The sequence below is a fragment of the Camponotus floridanus genome, unplaced genomic scaffold (genome assembly GCF_003227725.1).
Source record: "Camponotus floridanus strain SB8 unplaced genomic scaffold, Cflo_v7.5 scaffold5, whole genome shotgun sequence".
Lineage (NCBI taxonomy): Eukaryota > Metazoa > Arthropoda > Insecta > Hymenoptera > Formicidae > Camponotus > Camponotus floridanus.
In genome coordinates this window covers 2,935,520-2,954,351 of record NW_020229658.1, presented here as the reverse complement: position 1 = coordinate 2,954,351, position 18,832 = coordinate 2,935,520, and the positions used below count along the sequence as shown (strand labels likewise).

The window sequence follows — 18,832 nt, the reverse complement described above, 5'->3', positions numbered from 1 at the left end:
GAAACCAGTAACATTTACAGTTATCTTATTCGGAAAAAAGAATATATTTATATATATACACAAGACACTCTTCTAATATTTCACAAACTGCAACGTATAAAGCATTTATATATATATATATATTAAATTATATATATATATATATATATATATATATATATATATAATATATATATTATAATATATATAATATTATATATATAATATTATATATATATAACGCTCTTATATATAGATCCACTAAAAAATGTGAACTCACATTGGAACACTCGACGAGTCTTAGCTTTGCTATATTTATTCCATGATTTTAGGGAAACTATATATGTATAGAACTTGTAACAACAATCGTAATAGGAATATTTCATGGAAGTACTATAAGAGTTTAATGTACGTTTATTCTTTCCATGCTATTACGGATAATATAAAAACTCTCTGTAATTTTTTTTTGTAGATTTCTATTTAAATACAAATATCAACAAGAACTTCAAAGTTATAAAAACAGATTTATGTCATTCCATTTCAAAAAATTTACACGAAAACTTTCGTGAGCGAGATAGTATATTCCATTCCAAATATGGAACATAGAGCTCTTGTACACGTTAACGCGTTATGCGTATCGAAAAACGACGCGATAGCTATTCGATTTGCAGCTATTCTTCAAAAAGTGATCACCTCGTCGGGCCACTTTTTGAGGCCTTTTTGGCATGCATAACACATTGACGCGTCCTGCGTGTAAGAGCCAACAATTTTATACAAGTTTTCGTATTAAATTTCTTAATGGGTTTTAGTACTACTTAATTGATTACCGATAGTGTCACATCTTCGATAATAAAGTAGATAAGGTACTCGAGGAGATGTGGGCCTCAATACATTACTCTCTGGAACACTCTTCACTGCACTGTCATCATATCTCACCCAAGATCCATATCCTATGTGAAAGGCATCTGTGATGTAATGACCTTTGGTAGCTTCCTTTCCATCATGATACGTAACTGCGAATAATTTGTACTGTTTTTGCTTGGGTCCTAGCTTTTTCACAGTGTTTGGTGATAAAAATTCTGCAAAAATATGAATATTTATGTTATGCTTATCATCAGACTATGGAGATTAAAATAGAATAGATTAAACTTATATTTTTAGTATACTTACTGCCATCAATTTTTAGATCTACAGGAAATTCCATGCTCTTCAATATTTTTGAGCATCCATTGGAATATTTGTCAAATTTGTAAACAAACCATTTTAAATGTAATATAAGAATAACAGGTAATTCTTCCAAGGTAACTTGTTTCCATGCTTCTATCTGTTGCCTTGTTTTACTACATGTCATTCCTTCTACCTGGTCCTTTCCAACGAGAATTTCAAGAGCATTTTTCACGGATTCAGCTTTCTATAACAAGTTATACATCGGGTGTTAATTATATTTAATTTTATAAATCAATTTAAAATGAAAATTCTTAGTATACTAACTTGCACATCAAGTTGTAGCGTGAAGAAGGGTTGTACGTTATCTGTCGGTTGTTCTCCTGCTCTTGATACCCTAGATCGCAATTGTCCTCGAAATATATCTGACAATGGCGTTCTTCCAAACTCTGTACAACGTGTGACAGCACCTTTATTTTTTGGTCCCATTACCTACATTGACATAAGAATAAAAATGTATGCTCCATATATTATGCATATGGTATTATAAAAAACAATTTTTAAATGTGTATTTCTATATTGAACATTTTACCTGCCACTCCTCTTCATCATGACCACAATTGACATTATTCTCCGCGATTGCATTTTGATCATTACTGACCAATTTTATCAACTAGAACAAATTATAATTTACAAATTATAAATCTCTTGTTCATATTTTTATAATGAATGGAATATATATATGAATGGAATATATATATATATATATATATATATATATATATATATATATATAAATAAATCTATACCTCTAGCATCTCGTCGTTTATACCATTTAAAAGACATGATAGGAACTCTTCTGCATCTTCCTGCCGTCCTTCCACAGAAAAGGCACCAGCAGCAGAGGTGTGCTTTAACATTGTATATATATATGATGGCTCAAAAGCAACACCACTATGTATATCTATAACTGTATCTTCTCCTCGTTTGTTATGAACTCTGTCTTTTCTAGGCATGCGAGCAGCCTCTGTCAAAGGTGTAAACTCGCGAACAAACTTGACCCTTTTTAAAACGAAACGAATAATTTAATTTTCTTATAATATGTTATTGTTACTATATGTTATTTTTGTAAAATTTTTTTATAGAAGTACTAAAAAAATATTGATTTTACTATTACTTACATGTTATCAATCAAGGGTGTAGCAGAATTCTTGCCCCGATTTTTAGGAAGCGGCATAGCTTTGAGTAGATTATAAAATGGTGGACAGGCCAGTAAAGCTTGCAAAATACTATTAATATAACAATAATTACTACGATTGGTTAATCCCCTTGGTAATAAACTCACAGTTTGTTTATCCATTTGATAACTTGACAAAAATTCTGAAAAAGAACAAAATACTTTTAATATATATTTATAATAATAATATATATTTATATTAATATATATTTATATTAATATATATTTAATAAATATATTTAATATATATTTAACATAATATATATTCATTTATAAATTTTATTATAAATTTTTAAAAAAATTTAATTTTTATATTTACCACCTATCCTATATGAATTTGGATCATCGTAACAATTCTGCAACATGCCATTCTGTAAGGTCTTATAATCGTTTACTACATTTGATGTGCTAGATGAATCATTTTGATTCTTTGGTGTGGAATTAAGGCTCGTCGATTCCTTTTGAGTTGGCATTTTTGATAAATTATTCTGATCAATAATATGTATCGTCGGTTTACAAGATGTAGGTGGTTGTGTTTCAGTGCTATCTTTTTTTAAAAGACTAGCATAAGATCTGGGGATTGTAGTCGTAGATGATGTAGATGATGTTGATACAGACATGGGCGATGGAGCTTTTGGCATGACTGAGTCATTTGATGTGGCTGCGGAACCATTCAATATTTTATGTTCAACATTATTATTATTTTGGGCATCTTTTAATATAACATTCTCCTCAATATTTATTTCATTTTTCTCTGCCTTAGAGACAGATTTAGGCGAAGTTTTTGTAACAATCGTTGTAACGTTGGATGCAGTTTCATTTTGAAATATCTTGTTCATTTCACCACTTTGATTCATTTCGACGTCATTGTTAGTACTTATGCATACGTCGATTTGCATGCCATTGCAATTTTCAGTCCATGCAACACTGTGTGGTACTTTTACATCGTTCTCACTGCTCGCAATAATTTTTTTATTGGCAGTGTTTTCGTCCATATTGACAGATTCTGGTGTAGAATTATTTACAATGGTGGCAATGACATTAGTTTGCAAAGAATTGTGGTTGTCCTCTACTTGATGACATATTGGTTTATCGATGTTTGTACTTTGTACATGTTTATCTTGCACTTTGATGATTGGTTGTTTTATGGTTTCTTGGTTTGATTGTTCCAATGGCACAGGTTGTGATTGTTGCATACATTTCTCCATCTGCGGCGGATTTGGAGGATAAGTCGGTTGTGCGTGCGAATTAGATGAAATTGGTTGTGCATTCGGATGTGGATGAAGGATCGATGAATACATCGGCGGTGGATAATAGATTTGTCCAGCAGCTACCTGGTGCTGTTGCGTAGAAACGGAATGATGATCGGAGTAAATGTACATGATTGGGTGTATTTGTGGGTGAAATTGCGCCTGATCGCCCATGTATCCTGACTGCATTTCGTTAGTGGAATTAATTGCCCGATTGTAGTCTCTTCTCATACCTCTGCTCCGATTGTTGCGACGTCCGTTCTCCCTACCATAATTCACATCTTGCATCTCGACTCCAAGATTGTATCCAGGATGATATGTCAGTCCTGACACGAATGGCATATGCCCATTTGTAGAAACATTGTACATTGATGCTTGCCAGTCATTACACAATTGTGTCATCATCTGTTGCGAGTAAGTCTGTGTTGGTGGCATAGCTGTAAATGTGAGAATTTTTACAAAGCTTTCTTAATGAGCAAATATGGAATTTTTATATTAAAAACCTATGTGTATATATAATATGTACATATATATATATTTTTTTATTTGATACTATATTATATATAAAAAAGAAGAGAAACCAAAATCATTAAAATAATTCTATTTAGAAAATTTTTTTAGAGTTATACTTTTTTAATTTCATATTGTATAGAAAAGTCTGAAAAAAATCCAAGAGATATAAGCAGCACATTTACCATTATACCAATGTTGTTGGTGAAATGCTGGAACTTCTGTCACTATAGCAGGATTAACATTACTGTTATTATTTTCTGTAGCATCCCATGGTAGTTTTAAAGTACTGGTAGTTTCAGATCTAAGGATGGTTAATATTTCATGTTTGTCTTTGTCAGTTAAATCATGTAAATCTAAAAATTGAAGATCCATCTGAAAAAGAAAAAATAAGAATGTGTGCAGATATACATAATATAAATGTTAATGTAGATTATTTTTAAATATCTTACGAATATGAATATCTCATAAAAAAAACCAGTTTTGTCATTCTTCTATCTTTGTTTTTATAATTGTATAAATTAATAATCTATTTGTTTCACTGCATTAATTTGATGTTAATAAGAAAATATGGACATGCGCATAATATATATTAATATTTTGTATAACAAATATAATATATTTAGCAGACAATGCAGTTTTGTATAATTGTACAAATTATACAAATATATATATATATATATATATATATATATATATATATATATTCTACAAAGCAAAAAATTTATTTTAATACAATTTTTAACAAATTGAAATAAATGTTACTTTTGTTCAGCGCGTTAAAAGTATACTTAATAAACGTAATATGTTATAAAATATAAACATTAAAGTGCTTTAACTAGGAATCATCTGGGATACTAGCTTTATATTACAATCTCAAAATTGACTTTACAAAGGTACCGTTTTAAGCGACGCAGAAGAAAGCATTTCAAGCAAGATTCGTGGAATTTTATTTACAGCCAAGGACAGCGCGAGTCCGCTTGTCAAGCATCTTGAGAGATATCTCGAGAGCCGCGACAAATCATTGCGAAATTAACAGGAAATGCTCGCCGAATTCGGCCCGGGCGACGCGGTGACATAACCTTGATGGTACAGTTGATTATGCGAGAAGCGTGCACTTTTGCGTTTTAATGCGCCAGCGACTTCGAGGGGACTTACCTCGCTTCGAGTGACCATTCTCACGTCCACAATCGGTACAAAACATTAAAAATAGCACGGGCCGTGGGGTTTGGGGGTGATCCGATGATCGGCACGATCACAGGGTCGTCGATAGTGTGCTCGGCGATATTTTAACCGATTTCCCGATGGCGATGTGCCTCGGTCGCGCGAATGTAACAATTCTACGAGACTAAGTAAATTATACACCCTCGAGTGCACGTTTCGTCGTAGATATTAAAAAAAAAGTACGTTTCGAAGCGCCGATTACGAGATGCGAGCGATCATGCTCTCCGGCTTCCGCACGTTGATCGCACGCAGTGAACAGCAGTGAAAACGAGCGAGGCGAGAAAACCTTGTGCTTGCGATGCTACTACCGTTACTGTGATGGCGCGACTGACTCTCTCTCTTAAAGCCCATCCTCACCGAAATCAGTGCGAAGTGTTGAAGGAATCGTTTCAATCGTGCCGTGACGAATCAAATCGTTCGTTTTTGGGAAAACTAGTAGATGATTGGTCACGGTTACGGTTCCTTCTTACCACGTGTAACAAGAATTTCTTGGAAGGAAATATTCTCTAAATAAGAATATTGCTTGAAAAAGTCGGAGAAAATCTTGATTCTTGATTTAAGAAAAAATTATGATAAAAAAAACGAAAAAATTGATAAATTACTCAATAATAAATTAATTTTTATTTGTATAATAATTATTGGAAATTGCCTTAATATCGAACTGCTGTCAAGGAAATTAGAAAACTTTACATTAACTTTATACTTTTATTTATATTAACGAGAATAAACAGATAAATTTATATTAACGAGAATAAACAGATAAATTTAGAAATTTTTAGTTGCGTTCTAAAATCAGTTCTAAAGAGTGAATCTACCTCTCGTAGAGCAACTTTTGCTTTTCGCGATATGTTCCCTAAATTATTTGAGATATAGAAAAATATTTTACAAAAGTTTTTTATAGTAAGAATACATCTATTTAATCACATTAATAAATATTTTTCAAATATTTTTGAAAGAATTTTTTCCCAAAATTATTTTTTCAATGTTTTATTAATGTAGTTAAATAAAGTAGTCTTACGATAAAATTTTTGTATAAAACATTTTTCGAGATCTCAAGATTTTCAAGATGTATCGAGAAAAATAAAAAGTCGTTCTACATGGGAGAAGATTTTAATCCTTAAAATTGTTTTTTTTGACAGCAACTGAAAATTTTTAAGTTCATTTACATATGTATAATTTACCCTTCTATGCGTCGTTTCATTAAAATCAGAATTTTGTAGTTACAGAGGTTCTCTTGTAAGATTAATTGTAAAAGACACTCTATTCTTCTATTTATTTCTAAACTCTATTTATTCTATTTATTTCTTATCGATTGTCATTAAAATTTTTGAAAAAAAAAACAGAAAGTATCATTACGTATCATAAAAAGCAAAATCGATTTATCTTTATCAGATTAAAATTTTTCTTTAGCTACAGCTTTACATAGGGATTCCTAATGGATTGAAATCAGTGAAAGCAGATTTATCAATACATTCTCCTTACATGAGAAATTAAGATTTACCTTAATTTTCCTTTATAATATCTAGACATTCTTCAATAATGTACGATAAATGATGTGATAAATTAGATATACGTATATATTAACTTATGGCATGTGTTTACTTAGGTAGATAGAATGACTTAGGTATATAGAATGACCTCAAATGACGGATTTTAATGACGTTATAATGATGTCATAGTACGTCATTACGACATTTCTAGACGTCATCTTTTCAAAAAATTTGTTGAAATTACATTGATAATTGACACCATAATGCTGAGCTAATAGTAAAAATTCATATAATTATTTTCACAAATTATTGAAATATAATTATAAAATCAAATAAGTGTGTCTTCAGAAATTTTCTTTAATTAAAATCTCAATAATTATGGAAAAAAACAAAAATCACGAACAAAATAGGATTTTCGACCCTTACATTGTTCACAAGTAATACTATATCACACTGTACAATGTATAGGCTGCTTCGACGAGGCACGAGACAATATGTCTACAAGTTCATGCACACGTCGTGCGCAACATTCTGAACGGATAAATTATTTATTTCATTGGACATATTTTAATCGGAAATACTACAGTAGATCAGATATTCAACTTGATCGGAAAAAATACTCTGTTTTCCGATCAAGTGCAATGTCCGATCATATTGTATTAATTTGAACGGATAAATAAATTGTAGTTCATTATCCGTTCGTTATTCCGTATTTCATTGGATAAAGATATTCAGCATTTCATCTGATAGCCCAAAATCCGTTCAAAAACCGATCGGATAAAATGTTCGAACGGTTTTTTTCGTTAGAACTGCTGGATATTTTTCTCAATGAACAGTTTTCTATCGAATAACACACGTGTTTCTTTGAAATATATGATCTTGACATATAATTTGTCATAAAATACATGTATAAATGAAATAATGGTGTATGCACCAGCTATTCATTTTATATATATATATATTCATTGTATTTTATATTCATTGTATTCATTGTATTTTATATGCATTTAACCCTGGACTAAAGTCATTTGTACCATAAAGGTTTCGGTTTGTTTCTTTGTGAACTATAATATATTACCTGCGATCTATTCTAAAACTACCGTTAACTACTCTGAAATTTTTCTAGAAACTTTTAAAAAAAATTTCTTTTAAAAAAAATGTAAAAAAACATTTAAAGAAGCTATTAAAGAAAATATATTTATGAAGAAGAACAATTATAAAAAAAGCTGTGTTATATACAATTATAAAAAAAGCGCGTAGTAAAAATAATAGAAATAAAATTATTTGATGGAGTCACTATATATATATTTGAATTATGTGAATCCCAGCACATTCGTTTTCAGGGTGTTTCTTAATAAGTACGACAAATTTTAGGAGATGATTCTTTGTCGAAAATTAAGAGGAGTTTTTCACATAAATATATACTCCTCTAAAAATGAGAGTTTTTGTTTTTTTCTGAAATTTGGAAACAGTTAAAAACATGAAATTTTTTTCTGAAATTTGAAACAAGTTAAGAAATGAAATGAGGTGGATTAATTATATATATATATATATATATATATATATATATATATATATATATAATTATTACTCCCTTATATATATATATATATATATATATATATATATATATTTGTTTTATATAAAATAGACATATACAGCGCGAATTAATGTGTGGTTTATACAAATACGAGAAATGCAGTGTTTAAAGAATAATCGTAATATAGCAATTTCGTGGACGCGTATTGTCAAATAATATATATGTTGTCTCCTTTATTTCGAGTAGGAAGGGCAATAAAATACGTTGTCATATTCGAGAAGAAGCTAGCTTATATTTTATATATATGTTCGCTTTTCTTCCAGAAGAACGGATTCTGCCTTTACGGCGATAAAAGAGATGAGAGAAAAAAAGGGAGAGTTGTGTATGCATTTTCGGTAACCTTCTCTCTTCTTGGATATAAAGCAACTCTATCACACATGTAGTTTCGCGAGCCCCGTTTCTAATCTTACAGCGTATGCATTATGCATTGGCTGACCCAATGCGTTGTCCGTTTGACCGTATCGAGGCGATGAAAAGTGTTTTTCTTACATAACGTTAGTAGGATGTGTGGGAGTCATTACATTACGAACACAGTTTATATTAAAGAAGAGGGTGGCTTTTCCCTCGACGACGACGGAAGCGGCTCTTTTCCTTTATCCTGTAAATAGATAGCTGGATATGAGAAAATAATGCATGAGTATTGAACATAAAAAGCATAAGAAAAATTTTAAATTTTGAGATACAAAAAAAAACGTTTAAATTTTAAGACAAATTTTGTATGTTAATATAATTGTATCAAATTCTTTTTATTTTTATTTCCCCTCCCCTTATTGTTATATCAATCTATTTATCTATCCGTATATTTATATTATCCATCGAGTAATTTGAGTTGAGGATGATAACACTTATCATTTGAGTAAATCTCAATTACCCTCCGAGTTAAATGCACTTACCTTTCGCTGTTATTGACGTGTTTTCCGAGCTGTCCGTTAGATGGCGATATGTTTCGAGTAGTTTTCCGCGCGAAATCGAAAAGACATGGTTTCTCTCGACTTCTCTCCGGCATAAAGCTTCTCCCCGGTCTTCGGAATCAACGATGCTTAAATCGCGAATGTATGGGAAGTGCCGCCTGTTGCGTTCATTCACGCGGAATTGCAAAAACTAAATTCAACGGAGCCTCGCACGCCTGCGGCGGTTTTCTACGTATGATGCCATTGGAGCAATTTCGTCCAGCATAGGAGCAAGAAGTCTTGATTATCGATTTGTTAGGTATAAAATCTATCTTTATTTCGATTTATCCATCATTGACTATAATAATTAAACGCTATTGTTTCTACGTTATTATCAATTATCATATGTATTATATTAGGTTATGTTATATATTGATAATTAAGAGCAAACACTATCAGAAGAAATTATTATTTCTTCATCAATGAAATTATTTGATATTTATGAAATTTATTGCATATATTTGATGTTTCTTCTTTGAATTTTTGTACTAATACTAGTAATACTAATAATACAATTAATTTTTCTTTTTTAGATGGCAAGTAGTTGAAAATTCTATGTTGAATGTTTTCCTTTTGTCTCCTTATAAGTTGACTACTTGGCTTATCTACAATATTATATATAACATGCAGTATGACATTTTGGGAGATACGTATATGTACAAGTACAAGTTGATAGGTATTTTAAATAAGCATAAATACGTATATGTATAAGTACAAGTTGATAGGTATTTTAAATGAGCATAAATGTTCTCTTTCTATATATATAGAATAAAAATTTTACTTTTAAGAAAACAAAATATTCTGCTTTTTTCCCTAAAGCAAAAACTTTTTTTTCAGAGGAGAAAAGGAGGAATCAAGAGCAAAAGGAAATAAAAAAACAAAGAAAGCATCCAATTAAATAGTCATACCAATTTCTGGTTGAATGTTTGAGTTTACTCTGCAATAACAATTACATGTGGGTAAATTATAATAATAAGTAGTTAAGTCATAAATAAGAATTATATTGTATGATATGTATAAGAAGGTCAGAATCAAGAAATTGTGTTAAATAATTCAAATTCGACGTGTCTCGCGCTCGTTCATTCTCGAATTATTAATATCATGGACGAGCTGTTACACTGTTCCTTTTTGTCGGCAGCTTAATTTGCGTCATTTACCGCAGCGAACGATAAGCATCCTGTGTGTTGTGTGACTCGGCTCGCATGTCTCGTTACCTGCGTTTTACCCCTATGTCCTACATACAAAGTTTTATAAATCATTTATGGTACTTAAAATTATAAGTATATACACGGTTACTTTACCTGCCGAGCGCTGCGCAAAATGAATAAAAATAACAATTTTTTAATTGCTATATTTTTTTGATATCATGACACATTAAAGATCGTAATTTGACATAAGTAAATTCACAAAGATTTCATTGTGACCTCTTTTCTCGACAGTCATCAATACACGTGATACTCATTTTAATTCAATAGAATTTTGTAAAATTTATCATTGTTATTTAGCAATTATATCACTCTTACTAAAATTATTAGGCTCGTTCTTACTGAAAATATTAAGCTATTAAATACAAGCTATTAAATATCTTTAATTGTAATAATCTTGTATACATACACACATATAATGTCATTATTCAATATATATATATATATATATATATATATATATATATATATATATATATATTTTTTTTTTTTTTTTTTTTTTTTTTATTAAAGAGAATACATTTTTATACACATATATATTTTATATATATATTTCAATATGCATACATAATTAAAAAATATTTAATTATATAACAATTTATGTACACACAATGCAAAGCTTTGTACGCATAAAAAACAATTTTATACATACGAGTATGACACACTTATATCTAATGAAAAATATTACTTGGAGAATTGACTTATATTTAAATTACTTTTTTATTTAGATTTTTATTTTGATTTTTTGTAAATGTTCATGTTAATTAATATTATTCGTTTCTTTATTTATAATGACCAATCAGGGTAAAAGAAGTAAAGATTTCTTTAAGCTTGGTCAATCAAACGCTTTAATAAAGCATTCTCAGTATCTTCTTGACCGCAGCCTTAGATAATTACTCTAGATTTTATCATTTTTATGTTTAGCAGATTGGGTACCGACATGAAGTTGCTGCACAGTGAAGAAGATCGAGAAGAAAGACCGTGTCGTGTCGTGTCGCGTCGCGTCGCGTTTAAGTCCTTTAAGTCCTTTTTTTAAGTTCATCGTCGAGCGACAAATAAATATGATAATAAGCACTCGGTGAACTTCAAATGCCGCGCATCTTGGCTTTGGCGTGCCACATCGAAAGAAGAAAGTTTAAGCGGACGTTCCTGGCTACACCGGAACAGCATCATGGCGAATGCCGGGAAGGAAACGTATAGATGGGGCCACAGGGCAGATGCCGGTGCAGATATATAAGGGTAAGTACCTTCTTAAATAATATAAAATTCAGAGGAAGTTGATAAGCCGGGGTGCGCGCGTTCGAACTTTTCACTCGGCGCCTTCCATTTCTTATTATAATGAATGCATATCGGCTTAGCCGTGGCTAAGAAGGCGTGGCCCAAGAAGGACGACTGCGAGAACTTTTTTTTTTTGGAGTGCTTGCGAGCTGGATATTCCCGCGTTAAAAAAAGAAGAGAAAAATTCGCATATTCTTTTTTTTTTGATAAATGAAATTTCAATAGAATTCTTTTAAAAGGGCAACTGTATTTTTGCAAAATTAATTATAAAGAATAAAAATATCCGCGATATGATTAATAATTATGTCATGTGGAGCAGGAAGATGTGTTTTATTTATGAAAAATTGATTGATATTTTTCTCGTGTCAATATTAAAGTTGCAATATATTCTCAGTTATTTAATTGAAACAATAGAATAATTTTAGAAATTGAGATATGATTTTTTTTAACTTCTATATCATGCTAAATTTATAGGTATTCTTCTCGAAATAAGAAATATTTAATATGTATAATGACTGTTAAATCCTGATAAAAAATTTTGTCGGTCAATCTCGGCGTGTTGCTATCACATAAATTTCACATTTGGCGACCAATTCTCTCTCTCTTTTTTTGTTTTTTTTTTTTTTCATCTGGTGGAAGTTACAGGAGAGGGCTGGTCTTCAACAAGTTTAATTCGAAATGTCAGTGCCAGATTGCGTTCGTCGAACCACATGTTGCCAACTGACTTCTCGCAAAGCCGCGCACACCCACGCGTAACATACCGTCGAATATTCCCGCTACTATTATTACTATCCGCGGCTACCGCACTATTCGAAAAGGGGGTTGTTCGTTTTTATTCGTGTGCTGCGGTCTCGATATTTAGGAATTCAAACAAAAATATTGCGGATATCACGTTGCGTCGAAATGATGGCATCCAATATCGGAAAAGGGAAACGCGCAAAATTTGCAATCGATTTCTTAGTCTTCGGTAAAAATATGACTAAATTTTTTTGCGTATGTCATATATAAAAAAATTATATAATTTTATACATATATAAAGAAAATTTTATAATATATATGTAATATATTTATGTACAATATATATTTTTCCACAGATTGTTTTTTCAAAATAAATTTTCAAAATTCATTCATTCACCAATATTTTTCAAAAATTTACATTACATTAGTTTATTCTTGAATTTTACAACAAAGGCTCGAGGAAAAATTTAAATTATAATTTAAATTACAATCTGTCTTTAAGCCAATTCAATATGGGTTTCAATTTGTACAAAGAATTTGTATGTTTCTGCAGTTAAAAAATGCTTGCTGAGAAAACGCGCATTAAAGATAAGTGAATTCGTTTAGCGAAGAGAGAAAGAGAAAAGCCGAAGTAAGGAATTATGAACGTAAAGTTCCACGCGCTGGTGTAAAGCCTAACCACATCGCTTTATTAACGGGAGGGAAGAAAATAAAAGCTGAGGAGACAAATGGCCTTTGGTACCATTAAATCATCTCGAAAAACTTAGTAATTTAATAAGCAATTTCATGTAAATTTTGAGGTCGTTACGGTAATGGCTTGCTGCTGGCCAAGATTTTTGGATATTAAGATCCACGTAATATTGATAAAAATTGCGACATACTCGATTTTGTCATTAAAAATATAAATCATTTATTTTATGATATCAATTTTATAGTCGTCAATTTTTATTTATTTATTTTCTTTTAATGAATCGTGATACAAATATTCTTATTCAACTTGTGTAATTTCTAAAAATAAAAAATTCTGTCTCTCACGTTTACGTATTTTTAAAAAATAATAAAAAATATTTATATAAAATGGACACTTTATATTTTACTTGCGCGACTCGTGACATTATCTGCTTCTTATATGCTATTTTTCGTGACCAACAGCGTTTCTCGACATGATGACGAGAATAGGGGCTTAAGAACATCTCGATGAAGCGATATGAAGCCACGTTGATTCCACGTTTTATCCCGAGAAATCGTCGATCGATCATCTGTCGCTCTTCCCTAAAGACACGTCTTTCTTTGGTGTACACGCGTGCACGTGCAGTGGATATATTACGCATTGATCCACACGTGTATTGTGTGAATCGCCGTTGACGCGTTTCGTTTACACGGTCGGAATATCTTAAAGCGCGTTTCGGCTCCGTTTCGGAAGAAGCAATATTGTCGTATTTCGTCGCTGAAAATGAGATCTTTTTCGATTAATCCACACAGAATCCATCAAAATAGTTATAATACTATATCATCTATTATATCAGCTATAATTTAATTTATTTAAATTTATTACACACAATTTTCAAAATATGTGTGAACATATATAATAATATATATATCTTAAATATATTTCGATTTATTCATAAAACATTCTATATACATTCTATAAAACGAGAGGGGAATATATGTAAATCTTGACAATATTTTAAGCGTATTTATTCGATATTTGTATTAAAGGTAGAATCGTATTTGTGCGCGGAGCGCATTTAACGATGGCGAAAATAGCGACTTAAGGTGTTAACGTACATTTTTGCGGGATTTATCTCGAAATCGGCAGCATCTTTCTTCGCTCGTAGATATTTATTCGCCTCACGGCATGAGATGGCGGGCCGCGGTATCGTCGCGGTGCTTTCAAAAGCTCAGAAAGCGCGACTAGGGTATTATATGCACCTCGTGTTACATATACCGGTTGGCGCGAAAGAGGGAAAGAAAGAGACGTATATCCACCGTATACGTATGCATATATGTATACGGGGAGGACAGAGAGCGCGGCTCTTTGCGCAACCCCGAAAGCAATATATCGATGTTTAGCAACCAATAAACGGATCACTCAAAGAGGGCTTTTACCGTAAAGCGCTGGGTGCTTCGTCGACGTTCCTTCCTGCATCGCGCACAAACACACGCGTCGGGACACCCACACATTGTGTGTGTACGCGTGCGTTTAACGGTGCCTAGCGCCCAAGTACGGCGCTTTTATGGCGCAAAGTAAACGCATTTATAGAGCGCGTCGCGTCGACGTAACCTCGCGGCTGACCATTTAACGTTTCGCTTTTATGATAATGTTATCAATAGCTGGATCTTCTTTCTCTTCTCTTTTACACATTACGCTCCTCTCCCTTTCTATCGCGGCACTTATCGCTTACCAGAGTTTATCGTACACCTGTACCGCGCCGAGAGTGCCACTCGGAGAAATCTTTGGCGTTAATTGGATACGCAGATCGCATTATAATGGTGGATCGCTTGGTAGACAAAAATGTACCTGGCGCGAAAATTATTTAATCACATAATATCGAGAAAAGCGAAGTACAAAGAATATGTTGATGACTGTTTCAAATGAACATGATCTATTTCATTTTTTAAATCGCATTTTATAATGGATTTGTTATTTTGTTCTATTGAAAATACGCGAGTTGAAAAGAATTGGTAGGATTTCTGTAAAATATAGCGTAAATAGACAAGAAACTTATTAAAACCTGGGATAATAAATTAAGATTTCTTTATTTTGAAATAGTTATATATTGAATATCGAATATCGCAGAAACAAATCTATTCGATTGAATTTAATTCATCTATTTTTTTCAAAATATTCTGTTTATTCCAAAATAATTATGTAACATAATTTTGAAATGAAAAAATATTTCTATTGTGACACTCCATTCTTATATTTTCAATTTTTGCATCAAGATAGGCATTAAATAGTTTTGGTTTTTTTTACATTTATTGATATCGGTCAATAAATATGGTTAAAGGAATCGAGGAAAATATTAAAGAGAGCTAGAAGACAAGAGTAGGTAGGCGCTCTTAAAGATGCTCTTATATTGTCGTTGGCAGCGTAATGTCACTCGCAGCGCCTTCATAATTCTTTTCACGAGTGGAGAAACAGTTGTGGCGGCTGGCGGAAAGTGCCTTCAAGTGGAAACCGCGATTTTGGCCTCATTTTTCGTTCGTCTTTTATATCTTTGCGTCCAACTTCTTATCCTTAGGCGATCACATAATTTTCTTTTTCATATTTAAAAAATGTTTTTTATTATTATATTGAAAATTACATTGCTAACATTGTTAAAAAAGATATCAAATACTTCGATATATTTTCTTTGGCAATTAATGAATTTTGAATGATTATTTCATCATCATTTGATATGTTGCAATTATCCTTATTTTGTATTGTTAAATGTTATTAATTATTAGTATACAATTTTTTTAGAAAATTAAAAAAAATATCGACAATAAAACAGCATCTGCGGCAAAAATATTTTATTAATTTATTGAAGAAGAGATAGATTAATTTCTCTTGTATTGACTTTTAAATTATTCGCGACGACATGACTCGATATTTGTACAAAGTTACAAGCTTTCTACACGAGAGAAGTTAATAAAAACTCGTAGATTCTATTCGCCTCGCGTTGTCGTCAAAATGGAAGTCACACGAGTCGCGTGTGTCTCCTCTCTCCCCGTAATACCTCACTACCATTGTCAGTCGTACGGGAGCTCCCTCGGAATCCCAGAAAGCGTAGAAAAAGCTGGACCATTGTGGTGCGAATCGGAGATGTTTCCTGGAGAGATACTTCTGAGGAAGGAGAACGGATAGGGAGCGGCAAACGAGGTCGTCGAGGGGAGGTTAGTAGAGGGTGGAATATACGAAATAGTCGGACATCCACCAGCGACGACGGTGAACTCTGGTGACCGGTGGGCAGTGGCCTTGACGTATATACGCGTGCAGGGGTGGAAAAGTCGGAGTCTCGGGTACATCGACAACGCCTCGCGCGCGCGTGTATGTCGTGCCCAGGACACGCCGGATTTCGGGGTGGCGAGGGGTTAGGGGAGACAGAATCCTTGAAAAGCCGAGACCAGAACGCCATTGGCCGTCGACGGAGCCCTGCATCCCCCTGCTAGGCCAATCCTGCCGCGAGCTGATAACGGTGGCGGTTCTTCTCTCCGCCTTCCGTCTCCTCAAGACGCTAGGATTTCGCGCACTATATCAAAGAGGCGTATGTATGTATGTATACATATATACATACCTATCGGCGAGTATATCGTGTCTGCATTCCACCGTCGCTCTTCCACAAAGATCGACCATCTTCCTTTTCCCGGGGCTGAGAAAATTTCCCTTCTTGCGTCCTGGCTCGTTCCCTACCGGTGGATGACGCAGATCGTTCGCTCGTTTCTCGATTCGTTCGTTTTTTATATCGGCCACCGACAGCTCGGAATTATTCGCGTCGCGTTAACTCGAAAATCTGGCCAGATGAGTTTATTCTAAGATGAGAAGAGAGAGAAAAGAAAGAGAAAGGTAGAGAACGAGATTTAAGACGGAATAAATTCGTGAGATATTGTAGCTTTTTGATGTCCGCGATTCTGATTGCTGACATAATGAGATCGCGTGCTTAGATTAGCATATTTCTGGGAAAAGTTTGCCAAAATAGGAAAAAATTACAAAATCTGTAGATTACAAAGAAAAGTTGACGCAAAATAAAAAATTGTTACCCATTTTTCCGATCATATATATTTGATTTATCACTTAAAAAAATTTAAAGTTGAGGAAAGAAAATGTCATCTATAAAATGAATAAAAAATATTCTTATATATTAAATATTAAATATGATTTTATATAAAATATCTTATCTGAAATATTATTAAAAAATATTCCTATTTTATTTTCATTTTCTATTTTAAAATATTCTTAGTTTCCAAATAAAATTCAAAGGAGAATAGAAATTTAAAAAATTTGCTTAAAATATAAGATTTTAAGTCTTTTTAAAATATTCTTTTATTACTGAACATAAATAGTTAAAATATGAAATAATTTTTTATATATTTTTAATATAATGATTTTTAATAAAATAATTTTTCTCAAATTAAAACGTTTTATAAACAGCAGATAAAGTATTTTTGGGAAAAGATATATACGGAAAGAAGTCTTGCTTGAAGTAAAGATTTCTATCTTGTTAAATGTATGAGGCAGGTGCCGATCTTAATGCGCTCTTAATTCTTTCTTCGCCTGTGCTCAAATAATAGGGAGGAGCACTATGAAGAGAGGATTATTTTACGGAAATGCACGATTATTCTCTCGATAATAAGCAAAAAAAATATGTATATATATTTTATCAAAAAAAATCATTTCTATTTATTTCTCTATATATATCTCGCTTATTCTTTCGCATCACAATCGAATTTTTCGCATAAAAATTATTCATATTATTTTATCTCTCTCGGATTTGAAAAAGAAACTATCAATCTTTGAAAATAAATTATGTTACTTACATAGGAAAGATTATCTTAGAATGCCATTAACAGGATTGAATTTCTATAAAGATACTTTATTATCTCTCGAAGGTTTAATTACAAATTTTACATTTCATAGCTCGAACAATACAAAATAGAAAAGCTAAAAAGTCGCATCGTGAATTTATACTTTTGCGTATAGACTCTGTTCTCCGGAACGTTGGCGACTTTTTTCATTCGTGACTCGTGTGCGAGGTACATGGTAAGTGGTTTAATAGGGCTGCGTTCGTCTGACAAGATAGAGGGTGACGATAAGGGTTCCTCATCGGGGGCTTCTTAAGGAAGAAGGAGGAGGGTGCGTGACCGTAAGGAACGCCGCGTGACGCGTGTAATAACCGTAGCCGCGGCCTCTCCGCACGCAGCCTGCACCCGGGGACTAAGTGTATACTTATTCGCGTATATACTTACATGCTGCCCCAGGTTGCACGGCAGGTGCCGCCGAGGATTCTAAAACGATCATATCGGCGAAAGGGGAGCCGACCAGGTCCGTAGCTACCGCGAAATAAATAATGACAAGCAAGAATAAACAAAGCAATGTACTTCAAGTCATTTTCTCTTCGCGTAAAGAGAGATAAAATATTCAAAAAAGTAGAATCCTTAAAACACTAATTTTATATTCATCTTGATACAATTTTTTATTTACAATGAAATGTATTATTATAATAT

At 32.4% G+C, this 18,832-nt stretch overlaps 2 protein-coding genes across 2 annotated transcripts; both read right to left on the bottom strand.

Annotated features, from left to right (window-relative positions):
• Positions 1–217: 217 nt before the first annotated feature.
• On the bottom strand, positions 218–5,674 carry LOC105249899 (ubiquitin carboxyl-terminal hydrolase 10). The gene is made up of 9 exons (XM_011255672.2): positions 5,299–5,674; positions 4,326–4,515; positions 2,700–4,067; positions 2,325–2,523; positions 1,953–2,205; positions 1,736–1,816; positions 1,471–1,635; positions 1,150–1,390; positions 218–1,058 (listed from the first exon to the last, which is right to left on the bottom strand). The coding sequence occupies exons 1-9, from the start codon at positions 5,314–5,316 to the stop codon at positions 775–777; spliced, it is 2,799 nt and encodes a 932-aa protein (XP_011253974.1). The 5' UTR covers positions 5,317–5,674; the 3' UTR covers positions 218–774.
• Positions 5,675–16,342: 10,668 nt separating this feature from the next.
• Positions 16,343–17,013, bottom strand: LOC112639176. Its single transcript, XM_025412408.1, has 2 exons — positions 16,906–17,013; positions 16,343–16,860 (listed from the first exon to the last, which is right to left on the bottom strand). Exons 1-2 carry the CDS (start codon positions 16,962–16,964, stop codon positions 16,506–16,508), a joined length of 414 nt encoding a protein of 137 aa, XP_025268193.1. The 5' UTR covers positions 16,965–17,013; the 3' UTR covers positions 16,343–16,505.
• Positions 17,014–18,832: the final 1,819 nt, after the last annotated feature.